Below are 20,875 nucleotides of genomic sequence, written 5' to 3'. Positions count from 1 at the left end.
GCACCAACATTCTTCATGTTACTCTGGTTGGTTACCATGTTAAACATCGTGTCTATCAGAATTTTCATGAGTGCCATTAATGTCTATTCTTAGAAGAATTGGCAACTTCCGAAATATAGAATGTTGTGGATTTCGGGTGGGCACGGTGGCGCAGCGGTAGAGTTGCTGCCTTGCAGCGCCAGAGACCCGGGTTCAATCCTGGCTACGGGTGTTCTCTGTACGGAGTTTGTACGTTCTCCCTGTGACCTGCGTAGGTTTTTTCTGGGATCTCCGGTTTCCTCCCACACTCCAAGGACTTACAGGTCTGTAGGTTAATTGGCTTCGGCAAAAATTGTAAATTGTCCCTAGTGTGTAGGATAGTGCTAGTGCACGGGGATGGCTGGTCGGTGCAGACCTGGTGGGCCAAAGGGCCTGTTTCCACACTGCATATCTAAACTAAACTAAACTAAAGTTAACCATGGATATGGTGGCATCTGCCAGGAAAATATATTACGCTAAAGGACATCTACATGTTTATGGTATTTTAGCAATTCGGCTCCGCACTGAACATTGAAGCAAGCTACATTCTTATAACATTAAATACATTTATCAGTGTTGATAGAAATACATGAGCTTGACAATACATACATGCACTGACTGCGGCTAAATTTAATCTGCAGCAACAGTGCAAAGTGAGCGATAATGAGGTGCCATCCTATCTTATTCCCAACCCGATTTTCTTTTCCATTGACTTTAATAGAAAATAAAATCAGGCAGACTGTGAAATGGTTTGTCTGTAAAATGGCCTGCCAGTTCGCTATAGCCCATTTTGTGCTATTGCTGAAGGCTAATTTCACTTTCAATGATGCAATTTGGGAGTGGAGGACTTTAATAGAAGCAGCTGGATACAAATTATTTTATTGTTTGACCATCAGCGTGTCCGTGGCGCAGCGGTAGAGTTGCTGCCTTACAGCGCTTGCAGCGCCGGAGAATCGGGATCGATCCCGAATACGGGTGCTTGTCTGTACGGAGTTTGTACGTTCTCCCCGTGACCTGCGTGGGTTTTCTCCGAGATCTTCGGTTTCCTCCCACACTCCAAAGACGTACAGGTTGGTTGGTTAATTGGCTTGTTAGAAGTGTAAATTGTCCCTAGTGTGTGTAGGATAGTGTTAATGGGAGGGGATCACTGGACAGTGCGGACTCGGTGGGCCGAAAGGCGGTTTCCGCGCTGGATCTCTAAACTAAACTCAACTAAAAACCTGAGGTAAATTATCTGTGGAAATAGAGCTTCCACTTATCTCTGGAAATAAATCAGTTTACTGATCAGATAGTCATACAGTGTGGAAACAGGCCCTTCGGCCCAACTTGCCCACACCAGCCAACATGTCCCATCTACACTAGTCCCACCTGCCTGCGTTTCGCCCAAAATCCTCTGAACATGTCCTATCCATGTACCTGTCTAATTGCTTCTTAAACATTGGTAGTGTCCCTGCCTCAACTACATCCTCCGGCAGCTCGTTCCATACACGCCCCACCCTTTGTGCAAAAAAGTTACCCCTCAGATTCCAATCAAATCAGCCGTCTGTAGCAATGAACTCCACAGGTTCACCAGCCTCTGACTAAAGAAATTCCACCTTTGTATGTGCATTCTACGACTCTGTGGCTCGAAAGATGAACGTGCATGCATTATATCTTTCTCAGGGTCTAATTTGCTTCTGCTTATTTGCCGTACATTAATTTTTACATTTGAGCAAAATGCTAATCAGATTTTAGGGAGATTTTAAATACGTTGCCATTGACAATGTCCATGGAAATCATAAGGCCTGAAGGATAGGAGCAGAATTAGGCCATTCAGCCCATCATGTCTACTCCACCATTCAATCATGGCTGATCTATCTCTCCCTCCTAACCCCTTTCTCCTGCCTTCTCTCAATAGACAATAGACAATAGATAATAGGTGCAGGAGGAGGTCAGGAGGAGGTCATTCTCAATCAGTACCCCGTTCCTGCCTTCTCCCCATACCCCCTGACTCCACTATCCTTAAGAGCTCCATCTAGCTCTTGCTTGAATACATTCAGCGACTTGGCCTCCACTGCCTTCTGAGGCAGAGAATTCCACAGATTCACAACTCTCTGACTGAAAAAGTTTTTCCTCATCTCAGTTCTAAATGGCCTACCCCATATTCTTAAACTGTGGCCCCTTGTTCTGGACTCCCCCAACATTGGAAACATGTTTCCTGCCTCTAACGTGTCCAACCCCTTAATAATCTTATACGTTTCGATAAGATCTCCTCTCATCCTTCTAAATTCCAGTGTATACAAGCCTAGTCACTCCAGTCTTTCAACATATGACAGTCCCGCCATTCCGGGAATTAACCTAGTAAACCTACGCTGCATGCCCTCAATAACAAGAATATCCTTCCTCAAATTTGGAGACTAAAACTGCACACAGTACTCCAGGTGCGGTCTCACCAGGGCCCGGTACAACTGCAGAAGGACCTCTTTGCTCCTATACTCAACTCCTCTTATTATGAAGGCCAACATTCCATTGGCTTTCAATAACCCTTGACACCCGTACTAATCAAGAATCTTACTATCTCCACCTTAAAAATATCCATTAAATTGGCCTCCACATCCTTCTGTGGCATATGTAATATATGGAGGCCAATATATTTAACAGAATGTATTCAAACAATATTTTTTGAATAATTTAGATTTCCTTTAAACATGTAGCTGTTAATTGCACCTCATCGTTCACGTTATTGTTTTATATTTCTGTGATACAAAAAGAAATTAAAATTACTAATGGAATGTTCACCTTTATCTCAAATGAGTTGGAAGACAAAAGCGAGGATATTATGCTCCAGTTGTGTAGAGACGTGTCTTATATGTAAGGCATAGAGACCATCGAGAATTTGTCAATCTCCGCCTTAAAATTATCCATTGAGTTGGCCTCCACCTCCTTCTGTGGCAAAGAATTCCACAGATTCAACACAGATGCCAATAAAGGTTTCAGCTTGGGAAATTCCAATTCTCTACAGTTTAATTCATCCGGGGAAAGTTATTGTACTGCTTAATGACTTGATGCTTAAAGATAAAAACTGAAAGATAAATTAAACACCAGCTGCAAAACTAAACGGTCGTTGTTACAGGAAGTTTTTGTGTGTTTTATGTAGATTGTTTTAACAGCTGAAATGTTTTTTTGTAGAGATATGAGCATCATTTTCATTTATTATCTTGTTTGCAGAGTACTATGTTCCCCTCAGCCAACAATGAACAATTCTACATTTCCTTGGACATCATCTGTTTTGATCTGTCCTTTTTCACACCTTTCATTCTCTTTGGAGTCATAGTCATAGAGTGATACAGTGTGGGGAAGGCCCTTTGGCCGAACTTGCCCACACCGGCCAACATGTCCCAGCTGCACCAGTCCCACCTGCCCGCGTTTGGTCCATATCCCTCCAAACCTGTCCTATCCATGTACCTGTTAAACTGTTTCTTAAACGTTGGGATACTACCTGTCTCAACTATCTCCTCAGGCAGCTTGTTCCAGATACGCACCACCCAGCGTGTGAAAAAGCTACCCCTCAGATTCTTATAAATCTTTTCCCCTTCACCTTCAACCTATGTCTTCTGGTCCTCGATTCACCTACTCTGGGCAAGAGACTCTGTGCATCTACCTGATCTATTTCTCCCACGATATTATATACCTCAATAAGATCACCCCTCATCATCCTGCGCTCCAAGGAATAGAGTCCCAGCCTACTCAACCTCTGTCTATAGCTCACACCCTCTAGCCGTGGCAATATCCTTTCTGAAATCTTTTCTGAACCATTTCCAGCTTGACAACATCTTTCCTATAACATGGTGCCCAGAACTGAACACAATACTCTAAATGCGGCCTCACCAATGTCTTATACAACTGCAACAGGACATCCCAACTTCTATACTCAATACTCTGACTCATGAAGGCCAATGTGCCAAACGCCTTTTTGACCACCATATCTACCTGTAACTCCCCCTTCAAGAAACCATGCACCTGCACACCTAGATCCCTCTGTTCTACGAAACTACACAGAGCCCTATCATTCATTGTGTAGGTCCTGCCCATGTTAGACTTCCCAAAATGCAACACCTCCCAATACTCTGTATTAAATTCCATCAACCATTCCTCTGCCCACCTGGCCAATCGATAAAGATCCTGCTGCAATTTTTCACAACTTATCCTCACTATCTGCAAACCCACCCACTTTTGTATCATCTGCAAACTTGCTAATCTTGGTGTGCATGTTCTCAGCCTAATCATTGATGTAGATGACAAACAGTAACGGGCCCAGCACCGAATCCTGAGGCACACCACTAGTCACAGGCCTCCAGTCCTAGAAGCAACCTTCCACCATCACCCTCTGGTTCCTTCCATGAAGCCAATTTTCTATCCATTCAGCTACCTCTCCTTGGATCCCACTCCTTTGTACCCAACCATATCTCTAGTCTCCCTCTCTCCTCACTCTCAGTCTGGATAAGTGTCTTGACTCGAAATGTCACCCATTCCTTCTCTTTAGAGACGTTGCCTGTCCCGCTGAGTTACTCCAGCATTTTCTGACCATGTTTACATGTTCTGTTGGGTTGAGTAAGATGGAATTTCATTGTTCTGTTTGGGACATATGACAATAAAACGTGATGTAATATCTATCCAATCACATGAAATAGAAATAAACCAATGAACTTGTGCACTTTTGTATTTGGTAAATACTCTCTAATTTTTAACCATAATTTATTCTTTGTTGGTATTTTTTTATTCTTTTTGGTATTTTAAGTGTACCCATGAAATTCTATTCTGATCCATTGAATTTTCTTCCATTTCATTATTGTGCCCTTATGGTGTCTTGTAAAGCTCTGTGAAGCAACCCAGACCATTCCCATTTGTTAAAAATTCTATATAAATTCAATTTTTGTTCAATGAAATTCAGTCTGAAGAATGGCCTTGACCTGCAATGTATCCATGTCTTCCAGCCTTAGTAGTTGCCTTAACCGTGGAGTTACTCCAGCACTGTGCTTTTGTTTTGCAAGCCAGCATCTGCAGTTCCTTGTGTCCATATCTTCCTTAACTCAATTTCCTGACTTTATCTATGCCAACCAGGGAAGGCCTAGAGTTGAGATGAAGTAATTCCTCAAAAGGATGTAAAGAAACATTTGGCTTCGTATGTTGAAGAGTACATTCAAGAGAGTGTTAGGAGCGGCAAGGGAGCGCAGCGGTAACATTGCTGCATTACTGCGCCGGGGACCCAGGTTCGATCCTGACTACGGGCGGTGTCTGTACCGAATTTGTCCGTTCCCCCCGTGACCTGCAAGGGTTTTCTCCTGGATGTCCGGTTTCCTCCCCAGTGTGTAGGATAGTGTTAGTGTGCGGGGATCGCTGGTCGGCGCGGACTCGGTGGGCCGAAGGGCCTGTTTGTCGAAACTAAACTAAACAAAGTGTGCAGGTTTTGCATTGGGTGCAATGAGATGCAAGTGCTGCAGAATTTTGAAAATGCAGGATGCTTAAGCAGACGATTTCTAAAAATATATCCCAGCACCTGCCATGGAATGATTAGTCAATCGCTATTTACAATTTTTAAATGGTGTCTGAGTTTAAGATATGAACTCCTAGAAATGGATTTTTTGGACACTTGCTGGTTGGTGCTGAATATTCCCATATAGTCCTTAATGTCTCAGCCATGATTCCTGAGCTTTCACTTATCTCTGGAAATTGATTTCGGCATATCTTTATGAATAGAAACATGCCGACTTGATATTTCTCCCTGATAGACAATACATTTATGAAGTCAATTAAAATTGAGGCAAATATATTTTTATACTAATGTTACATTGATTAAATTTGCATTGTTGAAAGAACCAGACCTGTTATTTTGTCTGAAAGTGAGGTCTAACATTGCTGTTCCTTCCTCCATTCCTAGTTTAAGACCTTGGGATTGCTTGAAGGTTTGGGCACAAGAAATTTAACAACTCTAATTCCTTTAATAATTATGGCCTTGGAATTATGCAGTGAAGTGTGTATACATTAAATGCATTGCATATTCTTAAAGCATGAACGTGACCAATTTTGTGGCCATATTTTCAAACCATATTAGCAGCGTGCAAATGCAAGAAGAAGTAGATTATATATCAACGTTAATATTAACGATGAAAATTTAGACAAACAATTATATTATTTAAATATAAATAGGAGGGGATGCAGAGGAGGTTCTGTGTTAATTGATTTGAGGTTGCCAGTTTAATAGGAGCTTGCAAGCAAGTTTTGGAGAGTTTTGTTTACTTGAGTTTCGAGATACAGCTACGAAGACAAGCCCTTCGGCCCACTGAGAGCACGCCAACAATCAATCACCCCATACACTAGCACTATCCTACAAACTAGGTACAATTTATAATCTTTACCAAAGCCACTTAACCTGCACGTCTTTGGAGCGTGGGAGGAAACCAGAGCACCCAGAGAAAACTCACGCGGTCACAGAGAGAACGTACAAACTGCATACAGATAGCACCCGTGGTCAGGATCGAACCCGGGTCTCTGGCACTGTAAGGCAGCAACTGTACCGCTGCTGCCCAGTGCAAGTTGTTGCAGTGCATGTTGCAGAACATGTACACTGCAGTCACTGTGCCAATCAGGTAGGCTGAAGTTCCAGTGTGATGTTACATTTTTTAATAAAGTTAGAGCAGTGTTTATCTTGGCAGAAATAAAATATTCCACACTTCTGTAACTTGGTGGGCCAAAGGGTCTGTTTTCGCACTGTATCTCTAAAGTAAACTAAACTTACACTAAATTTTAGGAAATCGAGAAACGTTACTCACCACAAGTCTTGTGATTTACTCCAGAAGTAGAAACAAAGAACTGCAGATGCTGGTTTACAAACGAAAAAGACACAAAATACTGGAATAACAGGAGAAGGGTCTTGACCCGAAACATCACCTCTCCATCTTCTCCAGAGATGCTGCCTGGCCTGCTGAGTTATTCCAGCAATTTGTGTCTTTTTTGACATTTACCCTCCTAACCGTATGTGGCATGCCCAGTTAAATGTACGGACAGCAACAGCGATGTTGATGGAAATACCTTTGACTATCAAGAAGAGTTGTTTGTCTCGTTACTGATGGCCACTGTCTTTCCACTTGCCCCACACAACTACTGCTGGCCACATGTAGTCCCTTCCTAGGTATCACAAAATGCTGGAGTAACTCAGCAGGTCAGGCGGCATCTGTAGTCCCTTCCTGAACGTTAACCAGGTGTTGCTGTGAGACAGTCTGGACTGCCTCGTTATTTTAGGAGCTGTGAACAATTCTAGGGTAGCACGGTGGCGCAGCAGTAGAGTTGCTGCCTTACAGCGCCAGAGACCCGGGTTCCATCCTGACTCCGGGTGCTGTCTGTACAGAGTTTGTACGTTCTCCCCGTGACTGCGTGGGTTTTCTCCGGGTGTTCTGGTTTCATCCCACACTCCAAAGACCTGCAGATTTGTAGGTTAAGTGGTCTCTGTAAGTTGTCCCTAGTGTGTGGGATAGTACTATTGTACAGGTGATCGGTAGTCGGTGTGGACTCGGGTGGTTGAACGGCCTGTTTCCACGATGTACCTCTAAATTAAACTAAACCAAAATAAAATTACCAAGGGATAATCAGCGGTGGCTACTGAGGGAATATTCTGGGACACTGACAGAAGATTCTGAGACATTGGTTGAAAGGGATTATTCTATGTGTTTGCTAATGTCAGGTGGTTACTCAATAAGCCAAGGGATGGCTTCACAGGGAGAACGTACAAACTCCATTCAGACAGCACCAGCAGTTAGGATCGAACCCGGGTCTCTGGCGCTGTAAGGCGGCAACTCTACCGCTGCGCCACTGCGCCACCCATAGGTTTAGAGGCATATGGGCCAGAGGCAGGTGAGACTAGCGTAGATGGGGCATCTGTTCAGCATGGACGGGTTGGGCCGAAGGGCCTGTTTCCATGCTATTTACTGCTCTATGACTCTACTGGGATTTAGACTCTTATCCTTGCATCATTCAGGCTGTCATCTTATATACTAGTAACACAATCACGATGCCACCATATCTAAACATACTTAAAGCAACTTTCATGTGCATCGTATTTTAGCCACTTTTTTTCTGGCAGTTGAAACAGAATGAAGTAAAATGAAGTTTATGCACAATCAATACTGCTTATGGGACCTACAGATGGGTATTGATTCTGTTGGCATCATTTCCGGTCTGAAAGTATATCGTTACATAATTCATTGAAATATGAGCACTTTAAAACGATGAACCTATTTATTCTGTTCCAGGCATGGATTTACAGCGTCATATATTTCTATTATGAATTGTCAGTACCTTACTCTTAAAAATGTCCTGGGTGATGGCTTGTCAGTGAGCTATTTCTGTTCGAAACAAAGAACCGCAGATGCTGGTTAATACACAAAAGGACACAAAGTGCTGGAATAATCCAGCAGGTCAGGCAGCATCTCTGGAGAACATGGATTAGTGACATTTTGGGTTGAGACCCTTCTTCAGACTGAATCATTCCTGAAGAAAGGTCTCAACTCGAAACGTCACCCCTCCATGTTCTCCAGAGATACTGCCCGACCTGCTGAGTTACTCCATCACTTTGTGTACTTTTGTGTATTAAGCAGCATCTACAGTTCTTTGTTTAGTGTAGTTTAATTCAGAGATACCGCACGGAAACAGGCCCTGCTGCCTGACCTGTTACTTTTAGTGTAGTGTAGTAGTTAGAGACACAGCGCAGAAACAGGCCCTTCGGCCCACCGGGTCCGCCCTGACCAGTGATCCCCGCTATCGCGGATCAACACTATCCTACACCCTCTTGGGTCAATTTTTACATTTACCAAGCCAATTAACCTACAAGCATGTATGTCTTTGGAGTGTCCTTTGAGGTGTACTCTGTCCTTTTTAGCATTTCTGTTGCATTGTTTGTAACAAAGTGGGTATTCGGGTGACCAGAATCCATGAATCATTTCTGTTTCGAAATACTGTGGTTATCTTTCCTCATCTGATGCCGAGAGAAAGCTTTGAGGAAATTTGTACGATCTCATATCTCCTTTGTGGGATAGAAGTTTTTATCCTCCTACATATTTGTACAAGGTTATATCTCCTCTCATCACTTTTTATTGTTCAATCAACTACGTAAGTTCATTCCATCCATCTTAATTGGTTTATTTATAAATCAATTATAATTGGAGGTGTCATTTAATTGCTTAAATTAAGAAAGATGAGATAAAGCATCCAAAAAATTATAAACCTGCTGCTCTAACATCTGTTATGGTAACATTATTGGAACAGTGGCTAAACATTTTGAGAAGTTAGAGGTAACTAAGATTATGGCTAAGGTCATAAGTGTTAAGATAGAATTAGGCCATTCGCCCATCAAGTCTACACCACCATTCAATCATGGCTGATCTATCTCTCCCTCCTCACCCCATTCTCTTGTCTTCTCCCCATAACCTCTGACACCTGAACTAATCAAGAATCTATCTCTCAGCCTTAAAAATATCCACTGGCTTGGCCTCCACAGCCTTCTGTGGCAAACAATTCCACAGACTCACCACAGATTCATAGTATTATGGACGGATTTTTTGTTTTGGGGTATACCTTAAAAGGAGAACATACCATAATCATGATAGACACAACGCCCTGGAGTAACTCAGCAGGTCAGGCAGCATCTCTGGGGAAAATTGATCCTTTATCTCCAGAGTTGCTACCTGATCCGTTGAGTTACTCCAGCACTCTGTGTCTATCTTCGGTATAAATGCATTTGCAGTTCCTTTCTACATACCATAGCTATGAATGTTTGTTGAAAAGTTTCAGTTTGCTTTTAAACTAATAAGGTCAAATTCGGGCGGCACGATGGCGCAGCAGTAGAGTTGCTGCCTTACAGCTTCAGAACCCTGGGCCCTGGGTTCGATCCTGACTATGGGTGCTGTCTATATGGAGTTTGTACGTTCCCCCCTTGACCTCCGAGATCTTCGGTTTCCTCCCACACTCCAAAGGCGTACAGGTTTGAAGGTTAATTGACTTGTCATAAATGTAAATTGTCCCTAATGTGTGTAGGATAGTATTAATGAGGGGATCGCTGGTTGGTGCGGACTTGGTGGGCCGAAGGGCCTGTTTCAGCGCTGTATCTCTAAACGAAACTAAACTAAATTAAATATTGAAGCAAGAAAATGGCAGATGCTGCTTAATACACAAAAGGACACAAAATGTTGGAGTAACTCAGCAGGTCAGGCAGCATCTCCGGAGAACATTTATAGGTGACAATTATGCATTATTTCATCCTTAAACGTCACCTATCCATGTTTGCCAGAGATCCATGTTTGACCTGCTGAGTTACTCCAGCACTTTGTGTCCGTTAAGCTCAAATGTATATTTTCAAGTTTCTGAGCTTATTCAAGAGTCAATAGTGTTTTATTGTTATATGTCCCTAAAAGGAACAATTGCATTTTTAGACTGAATCTTTCACACAGATATGTAAACATAGTACTCTGTAAACACCACAATAAACCACAAAAAGAAGTTCAACACACAAAAAAAAATAAAGAAACAATAATAGTGCAAAGCCAAATACAATGCCCTCAAGTCTAATTGTTCGGAGTTTAATTGGAGATTGTAGTTTTTAACAGCCTGGTGGTTGTTGAGAAGCTGCTCATGAACCTGAATACTACAGTTCTCTTTAGAGACTTTAGACTTTAAAGATACAGAGCGGAAACAAGCCCTTTGGGCAACTGGGACCACACCGACCAACGATCATTTTTAGTTTAGTTGAGTTTTAGAGATACAGCGCGGAAACAGGCCCTTCAGCCCACCAAGTCCACACTGCGCAGCGATCCCTGCACATTAACACGATCCTGCACACTCTAGGGACAATTTTACATTTACCAAGCCAATTAACCTACAAACCTGTACATCTTTGGAGTGTGGGAGGAAACCGAAGATCTCGGAGAAAACCCACGCAGGAGAACGTACAAACTGCATACAGACAGCACCCGTGGTCGGGATGGAACCCGGGACTCCGGTGCCGTCAGCGTTGTAAGGCAGCAACTCTATCGCTGCACCATAATGCCGTGCACTAGCACTACCCTACACACTAGAGACAATTTACAATTTTTACCAGAGCCAATCAACCTACAAACCTGTACGTCTTTGGAGAGTGGGAGGAAACCGGAGCACCCGGAGAAAACCCATGCGGTCACAGGGGGAACGGACAAACTCCGTACATACACACCCATAGTCAGGATTGAACCCGGGTCTCTTGCACTGTAAGGCAGCAATTCTACTGCTGCATCACTGTGCTGCCTCACACAGTGCAGTACAGGCTCCTATACCTTCTTCCCGATGGCAGAAGTGAAATAAGAGCATGGCCAATGTGTTATGGACCCCCAATGATGCTGGCTGCCATTTTGAGGCAGCGATCTCTGTAGATCTCTTTGATAGTATTGGCAGCCTGAATTTAAGCACACTGATTTGAAAGTCTCTGCAGATGTCGGCAGTGCAAGATATGCAAAGATTCCCAACTATAACCGAAGATAGACACAAAATGCTGGAGTAACTCAGTGGGACCGGCAGCTTCTCTGGAGAAAAGGAATGGGTGACGTTTCGGGTCGACACTCTTCTTCAGACTGCCGTAACATCTCAACCTGAAACATCACCCATTCTTTCTCTCGAGAGATGCTGCCTGTCCCGCTGAATTACTCCAGCATTTTGTGTCTTTATTCGGTGTAAGCCGGCATCTGCAGTTCTTTCCTAAACCTAAATATAACCAGTTGTGTGGATAACTTTAAATTTGTGTGGAAAACATAACACCCAAGCAGAAATTTAAAAAAGACACATGTGTAGAACTAAAACACAGGGAAACCTATGAAAATTTAAGGTATCTCTGAAACCTCCGAAAATTCTGTGATTCTGGAGACCAATAAAAATATTTGATGCGTTGCAGCAAGGATTTGGAATGATTGATAATAAGCTTCATAAAAAAACAGGCAGAATGATTCTTAGTGAATTATAACATCATCAAACCTAATGAACATTTATAATGGGTTCCTTAAGGCATTCGTATTGAATTTCTATCTGCACTACAAACTGATTGTCATTTACTTTTTTTTTTAAAAGCCAGGTCATTTAAGATTCCATAAACATATAAGTTTGTTATTCGGTTCAGTGCAATTTCTGTGCAATCTCGTACAAATATATTGAAGTTATTCGAGGCAGACATATCTCTGATGTGTTTATGTCTTTTGCCTTCATGGGGCAATGGTTTCTGCTTACATCTGCCTGCCGTGGCTGTTGTTCATAAAATAAGCTGTTCAAGCAAACACTCCAATAACTGCATCTCCCTGCTCTGTGCATCCATTTTGAGAAAGAGGGCTTCAAAATGTGTGCACCCAGCGGAAATAGAGAGAATAAGTAACAGAGATATGCTTCAGCCTTCAAAATAAATCAGATAAATTCTTGAAAGAGAAAATAATATTCAGTGTACAGGAAGGAACTGCAGATTATGGTTTATACCGATTTTTTTTCTTCTCTTTATCTATCTATCTATCTATCTATCTATCTATCTATCTATCTATCTATCTATCTATCTATCTATCTATCTATCTATCTATCTATCTATCTATCTATCTATCTATCTATCTATCTATCTATATCTATCTATCTATCTATCTATCTATCTATCTATCTATCTATCTATCTATCTATCTATCTATCTATCTATCTATCTATCTATCTATCTATCTATCTATCTATCTATCTATCTATCTATCTGTCTATCTGTCCGTCTGTCTGTCTGTCTATCTATCTGGATATGGGCCAAACGCAGGCAGGTGGGACTAGTGTAGATGGGGCATGTTGGTCAGTGTGGGCGAGTTGGGCTGAAGGGCCTGTTTTCCTGCTGTACGATTGTATGACAAGATCTCCAACGGTCTCTGTAAATCTGCTCATCAGGACATGGGTTCCAAGCAAAGATGAGTTTAGCTCCCATCCATGAACCAGATAGCATGGATTACATGAACGCTCACATCAAAACACAGAAAAAGATTTGCTTATGGTCCCGACCTGAAAGGTAAACTATCCAAATTCTCCAGTGATGCTGCCTGACCCGCTGAATTACCCCAGTGCTTTGTGTCTTTTTTTTTGTTGCTTAAGTGATGGCAGGATAAGTCTTGGAGCAACCTGCTCTGAAAACAGAGTACACTTTAATAGAACAGTACAGCACAGGAACTTCGGCCCACAATGTTTGTGTGGAACCATGATGCCAAGTTGTTTAGCAAAATGCTTCATTTTTTTACTTCATTGAGTACAAAATGTATATTGCACTTAAATAAAATGATAACAGATACTTAAAAGGAATAAAAAATTGTGCAGGATAAACATTTCATCAAGCTGAGGTGCATTGGAAAATATAGAGCACTATGGAAGTTGCCTGAGGATGCATGTTTCCAACATTTTCTGCTGCCTTTGTACCTTCCTTATTACATCTGTTACTTTTACCACTAATGTTTCTGCATACCGTTATCTCACTTTGGTTTGAATACAATCTGAAATAATCCAAAGGTCATCTATATCTTTAAGATTAGAAAAGTAGAACTTGTTATTCTGCTGCATCATGTTAAAGCCTCTTTTCCCTTTTTCAGGAGTGGTTATGACTTTGATTATGATTATTACAGAGATGATTTCTACAGTCGGTATGTATTTTTTACTTATCTTCAGTGCAAAAGATTTCATTTTTGTAATTGCTTTGTACGTTATGAATTTCTAAATGAACAATAATATGGTGGCGGCACGATGGCGCACAAGTAGACTTACTTCCGTAGAGCGCCAGAGACCCATCTTCGATCCTGACCATGGGGACTGTCTTTACAGAGTTTGTACGTTCTCCCCCTGACCTGTGTGGGTTTTCTCCGAGATCTTCAGTTTCCTCCCACATTCCCAAGACGTGCACGTTTGTGTTAATTGGCTTGGTATCAATGTAAATTGTTCCTAGTAGGATAGTGTCAGTGTGCAGGGATGGCTGGTCGGTGTGGACTCGGTGGGCCGAAGGGCCTGTTTCCACGCTGTATCTCTAAGCTAAACTAAACAAAATAATCAATACATGAGTCTATGCTGACATTGCCAGTTGAAGAGCAACCAAGCCCTTCAAGAATGAATGAAAAATCACTGACAATAAAAAGCACTATGTCAATTCATAAAGATGTCAAAATTATGCAGAGTTTATCTTTCAACAGAGTAATTCATTGTTTTGTCCAACCATTAAAATTAAGTAGAACTGAAGAAAATCCTTTTAGAAATATGTTAGTCTGAAGGAGGGTCCCAACCCAAAATGTAGTTTGTGCAGGAAGGAACTGCAGATGCTGGTTTACACCGAAGATAGATACAAACTGTTGGAGTAACTCAGTGGGACAGGCGCTCCAGAGATGATGCCTGTCCTGCTGAGTTACTCCAGCATTTTGTGTCTATCCAAAATGTTGTCTGTCCATTTCCCTCCACTGATGCTGCCTGACCATTTGAGTTAGAACATAGAACAATATCTGTGCCTGACTGAGTTTGAGTTCCTCAAGCACTTAGATTTTTTTCTCAAGATTGCAGCACATGCAGAATTTTGTGTCTCCGTACTTTATATTTGAGTTTCACAAAGTGCTGGGATAACTCAGCAGGTCCAGCAGCATCCATGGAGAACATGGATGACCTGAAACATCACCTTTCCCTGTTCTCCACTGATGCTGCCGAATCTACTGAATTACTCCAGCACTTTGTGTCCTTTTGTGTATTAACCAGCATCTGTAGTTCCGAGTTCTACCTTACAATTAAGTTTATTAGGTTAGTCTGCAGCAGTCATATAAATAAAGTAATGTTAAAGATACAGCATGGAAACAGGCCCTTCGGCCCACCGTGACCACGCCAACAAACATACACTAATACTATCCGACACACTCGGGACAAATTAACGCCCAAATCTGCACGTGTTGGAATGTGGAAGGAAACCGGAGCACCCAGAGAAAATCCACACAGTCACAAGGAGAACATGCTAACTTCATACAATAGACAATAGACAATAGACAATAGACAATAGGTGCAGGAGGAGGCCATTCGGCCCTTCGAGCCAGCACCGCCATTCAATGTGATCATGGCTGATCATTCTCAATCAGTACCCCGTTCCTGCCTTCTCCCCATAACCCCCTGACTCCGCTATCCTAAAGAGCTCTATCCAGCTCTCTCTTGAATGCATTCAGAGAATTGGCCTCCACTGCCTTCTGAGGCAGAGAATTCCACAGATTCACAACTCTCTGACTGAAAAAGTTTTTCCTCATCTCAGTTCATACAGACAGCACCCGTAGTCAGGATTGAACTGGGGTCTCTGGCGCTGTAAGGCAGCAGCTCTACCTCTGCGCCACCATGCCACCCTAAGGTCAGAAGTCAGAGAAAATATCTCCATAACTTCTAAGATGACAATGTAAATGCAGTGTGAAAAACTAATGCCATGGGTTAAAGTGGAGAGCTTCAAAAGGAAGAGATTGCAAATTAATTAATGCTATCAAGCAGTGGTATCAAATATGATGCATCATTGTAAAGACTGCAGTTATTGATTGAATTATTGGATTCATTGTGAAGTTTTATGTGGACAATTTAGTACATGCTGGCGACACCAATAGGATGATGGTGCAGAGACATAATGTAATGTATTCAAAGTAATATGAATTATATTGAGCCAATAGTCACAGAACAAGATGTGAAAACAGAACGTATATGAGGCTAGTACAAACAAGGAGCTCAGTATAAAAGGACATACCTTTAGAAAGGAGATAAGGAGGAACTCTTTGCACAAAAGGTGGTGAATGTGTGGAATTATAGCCATAGACGGCTGTGGAAGACGTCATTGGGTATTTTTAAAGTGGAGATTGACGTGTTCTTGATTTGTAAGGGTGTCAGGGGTTATGGGGAGAAGGCAGGGGGATGGGGTTGAGAGGGAAAGATAGCTCAACCACGATTGACAATAGACAATAGACAATAGGTGTAGGAGTAGGCCATTTGGCCCTTCGCGCCAACACCGCCATTCAATGTGATCATGGCTGATCATCCACAATCAGTACCCCGTTCCTGCCTTCTCCCCATATCCCTTGACTCCGCTATCTTTAAGAGCTCTATCTAACTCTCTTGAAAGCATCCAGAGAATTGACCTCCACTGTCTTCTGAGGCAGAGAATTCCACAGATTCACAACTCTCTGGGTGAAAAAGTTTTTCCTCATCTCCGTTCTAAATGGCCTACCCCTTATTCTTAAACTGTGGCCCTTGGTTCTGGACTCCTGCAACATCGGGAACATGTTTCCTGCCTCCGGAGTGTCCAATCCCTGAATAATCGTATATGTTTCAATAAGATCCCCTCTCATCCTTCTAAATTCCAGTGTAGACAAGCCCAGTCGCTCCTTCTTTCAACATATTAAATCTCTAAGTCATTGACAGAAAACCAAGACACTCAATCCCAAGTCTGCCTCAGCACTCTTCATGTGAATTCATCCTAAGGCTTCCCACAGCAATTGGGGTTGAGCACCACCGTGCTCCTGTGCAGCAATTCTGAACTTGAACACATCTACTTCAACGCACCAGCGCAATCCCAGTGCTCTTTCCATTGGCAGATTGTCTATGTCCAATCTAGATATTTCCAAACCTGAGATATGATGACTGATCACAGGCTTCACTTGGTTCATGGTAAGCAAGAGAATTTTGGTCTTTGGTCCTGCAATGTTCAGCCTTCTCATCAAGCTTTCTGTGCAAAAGGTAGATGAACTTCCATGATCCAAAAACGCGTATGCTTGCAACACTGTGCTCCCCTTGTGGCTCTTCACTTGTACTGTACAATGGAGATGCAGGTTTCATCACCGGCCCCAATATGCCCACACATTTGAGATGAGAGAACAGCACCAATGTTGGGGGAGTCCAGAACAAGGGGCCACAGTTTAAGAATAAGGGTTAGGCCATTTCGAACGGAGATGAGGAAAAACCTTTCCAGTCAGAGAGTTGTGAATCTGTGGAATTCTCTGCCTCAGAAGACAGTGGAGGCCAATTCTCTGAATGCATTCAAGAGAGAGCTAGATAGAGCTCTTAAGGATAGCGGAGTCAGGGGGTTATGGGGAGAAGGCAGGAACGGGGTACTGATTGAGAATGATCAGCCATGATCACATTGAATGGTGGTGCTGGCTCGAAGGGCCGAATGGCCTCCTCCTGCACCTATTGTCTATTGTCATCACTCACAATTGGTTTCTCATTCTTTTCTATATGTTCTGGTTTCTTTCCATTGTCCTTCTGTTCAATGTGAAGCATTTCAGGATGATTTTGGTTGCACACATTACAAGCCAAACGACTCTTGCAGTCTCTGCTCATGTGACCTATTTTCAAACATACAAAACAGACTCCATTCTCCTTTAAGAAGTCTATCTTTTCTTGGTGCCCCTTCTTCTTGATCTGTGGACACCGCCCTAATGTGTGACCACTTTTGTTACAGAACAAACAAGAACCTTGAGGCTTGGCGGTAGATACGTCTCTTTTCATTCCCTTTGTTGTCAGATTTTCTTGCACCTGTGCTTCTGCAGTTTTTGTAGTTGTTGCAAAACTGCTTCCTCTTAGTTGCTGCCTTGCCTTAGCAAAAGTAGAGCTTTTGACAGTTGCAACTGGCTTGGCTTCCCGGATGTTCCCAAAAGGTGGATCTGATAGTATCTTCACTTGTTTCTCTATGAAGTCTACCATGTCAGAAAATCGAGCTTGATGTCCATTTTCCAGTAGCTTACATGCCCTATCCCTCCACTTGTCTCTGAGCTTTTAAGGCAGTTTTAGAAGGATAGTCTTCATGCTGGAAGCGACATTCATTTCCTCCGTATAGGTGAGATGTTCCATTGCATTGCAACAACCTCTAAGGAACACTGAGAACACTTGCAACACTTTCACATTTTCTGATCTGATCACTGACCAGGCCAGCGCCTTGACCATATATGCAGTGGCAATCTTATGTTCATTACCGAAATGAGCTTTAAGCAGATTTTTTGCCTTAGATAGTCCTGGGCTGGGGGTAAGTGTTGACAGCTGAGGACTAAGTCTTTTGCTTGACCTCTTGGATATTGCTCAAGAAAAGTAAGCGGCCACTGTCGTCATTAGTCTTTCTTTCCACTCCTCTCTCAAATGCCATGATGAAAACTTCATACTGCAAAGGATCACCATCATAAACAGGAATGTCTCTTGTTGGTAGAGTAAAAGAAAGATTTTGTTGAGACAGAAGAACAGCGATATCATTTTGCTTCTGAATTAGGTTATAGATATCAACTTGGTTTCCAATATACGGTACAGAGGGGGGGGGGGGGTAAAGCGAACATGCCCCTGCTTACCCTTTTGCTCATGAGTCCTTGCCTTTTGCCTTTGAAAAGAGTGTTGAGTGAGATGGGTCCCATCATGAGCTCTAGCAGATGGTACCTGAGTTGTTTGTTTTGGTCTAACAACCTGTTGCACTTGATCAGTCAAGTATTCCGCTGCATGTGGCTCTAATTTAGCTGATGTTTCCTTTTGAGCAGTTTCTTTTTTCAAGTAAGAGTTCATCACATCAGAGTTCATCGCATCGCTCATGGCCTCAGGTACATTGAGTCTTGCATTGGTTGCTGCCAGTTCAGCATCTAGTTCCAGTTGTTCTTTGTTTCTCTGTCTCTTCTGTTCTTCCTCCAATTGTTCCTCTTGTGTCTTCATCTCATGCTTGCCTTTCAGGTAGGCAACCTGTTCTTTGAGAACAGCCTTATCTGCCCGAGCTTTCACGCATGCAGAGAGTGTTGAAGATGCACAATGATGAAGAACGAGATTTAGGTTTTAAGACATTTGAAACACTGTTATCAGGTCCAATGTCATCTGAGTTTACATCATTTTGTTGTGTGGCACTCCCAGCCATGGAGTGTGTAGCTTGCAAACCAGCCTTAGATAATCATACCCTAGTATCTTGTGTAAACCCGATAAAAGTTTCCACTGTTTGGTGAATCCACTGATTTTGCTTTTCGAGTTCATCTTCAGGCAGTGGTAACTTCACCAATGCCTCATAATTTTCTTTGATTTCATCACAGAGCTTGATTAATTGAATCAGGTTAGATTGTACCATTTACATTTTCACTTGATTCCATGAGCTCTTTCATCATTTCCATTAACTTGATAGCTTGTTTATATCTTGAGTTTTTTCTCTTCCGGTGCTTCTCAACGAGTGATTCCAAGCCCTTGGCAGTGGGTTTGATAATCCTCCTTTCCTTTTCAGAATCCTTTCTGATATCGCCATCTTGCGGCTGAACATCAAATCTAACCACAGACATACTTGTACACTATCCCTTTAAGACATGTCGACGTAAAGTCATATCTGCACAAATATTCAATACATCTGATATTGTGCGATTCTCAAGGTCACTTCTTTGTTCTCAATTCTCCATTACAGTAGCCGTTTTCCAATACAGCTTCTGGCATATAGCTTTTCCAATAAAGCTTAATGGTACATACTCACTTTCCCTGCGCGCTGGCTTTCGAAGTTTCCAATCTTCGTTACTTAGGTTAGCGCAGGTGGCGACCTTGTCCAGTCTGTGGGATTCGGCGTCAGCTTGTGAAATAAAACAATCCTTGTTTCGTCCTGTTGATTCACAAGCTCCAGTCTCAGTCATGGAGCTAGTTCTTACTTAAAGTGTAATGGTAAATTTCAGTCTTTTCCAGTAAACTCTTTTCTAATTGCCATTACTAGAGGGAGTCGGAGTGATCTTTATGCAAACCCAACAGAACAGATCTTCCAGTCCTTTTTCGTTTAATTAGTTGTTTATTGAAGTAGTTGTACAAACATGGAGATGAACACACCAGGCTGTACAAGTCATAGCTGGCTGCTCTGTTCCCCTGTCTGCTCACAGCTCTGGTCGCAGGTCTGGTAAGAACTGTATACTCTCCCTCCCTGTATCTAACTCCTCCCAGTCCCTGTACCCATATATATACCACCTTGTTCTGGCTAACGATGGCCCCCAAGTGTCCAAAGTAATACGGCAAGATATATCTAGACAAAATAATATAATATGCTAATAGCAGCCAGTCCAAACACAAATGGCTCCTACAAAGAAGGAATTAGAGCAAGTTTCCTGTCAACAAGTGGACCTCAAAGATATGGAAAAAATGAAGCAATTAATTATTTTAGCTAGCCAGTGATTTAGTTTAGTTTTTAATTTAGAGATACAGTGAAGAAACAGGTCCTTCGGCCCACCGAGTCCGCGCTGGCCAGCGATCCCCGCACATTAACACTATCCTACACACACTAGGGACAATTTACATTTATACCAAGCCAATTAACCTACAAGCCAATTAACCTACAAACCTGGACGTCTTTGGAGCGTGGGAGGAAATCTAAAATCTCGGAGAAAACCCATGCAGGTCACAGGGAGAACATGCAAACTTCATGCAGACAGCGCCCGTGGTCGGGATCAAACCTGGGTCTCTGGCGTTGTAAGGGCAGCAAGTCTACCGCTGCGCCACCGTGCCACCAACTATTCTGCGGTGCTTTTACAGCTGTGGGGAAGCTGACAAGCTTTGCAACAAACGCAGAGAAATGGTGAAATGATTCAACATCCAGTCAAGGAGATGATTGAAAAATATGGACTTCAGTCTACAATGCAGTCAGAAACAAAAAGAGCTGATTGATTGAAAGATTAAAGCTATGTTCTCAATGTTCAACAATCCTACCCATCCTCAATAATTTGGAACAATGCTGACCACTGCTTTTTAATACTTAAAATGAAGAACAAAAACACATCTCTCTTTGAACAGCAACTTTATTCATTTATTAAGAGTGTATGAAGCCTTCATA

At 42.4% G+C, this 20,875-nt stretch overlaps 1 protein-coding gene across 4 annotated transcripts in view; it reads left to right on the top strand.

Annotated features, from left to right (window-relative positions):
* The window catches only part of LOC144592603 (RNA-binding Raly-like protein), a 673,998-nt gene that overhangs the window by 594,557 nt on the left and 58,566 nt on the right, over nt 1-20,875 (top strand). For all 4 annotated transcript variants that reach the window (XM_078397261.1, XM_078397262.1, XM_078397263.1 and 1 more), the window contains one exon: nt 13,662-13,712. In XM_078397261.1, coding sequence (XP_078253387.1) covers nt 13,662-13,712 — 51 coding nt within the window. The remainder of the gene's footprint in view (nt 1-13,661; nt 13,713-20,875) is intronic.

This window comes from Rhinoraja longicauda, chromosome 4, assembly GCF_053455715.1.
Source record: "Rhinoraja longicauda isolate Sanriku21f chromosome 4, sRhiLon1.1, whole genome shotgun sequence".
NCBI classification, from domain to species: Eukaryota; Metazoa; Chordata; class Chondrichthyes; order Rajiformes; family Arhynchobatidae; genus Rhinoraja; species Rhinoraja longicauda.
The sequence above is the reverse complement of the archived record's forward strand: the minus strand, read 5'-3'. Positions and strand labels throughout refer to the sequence as shown.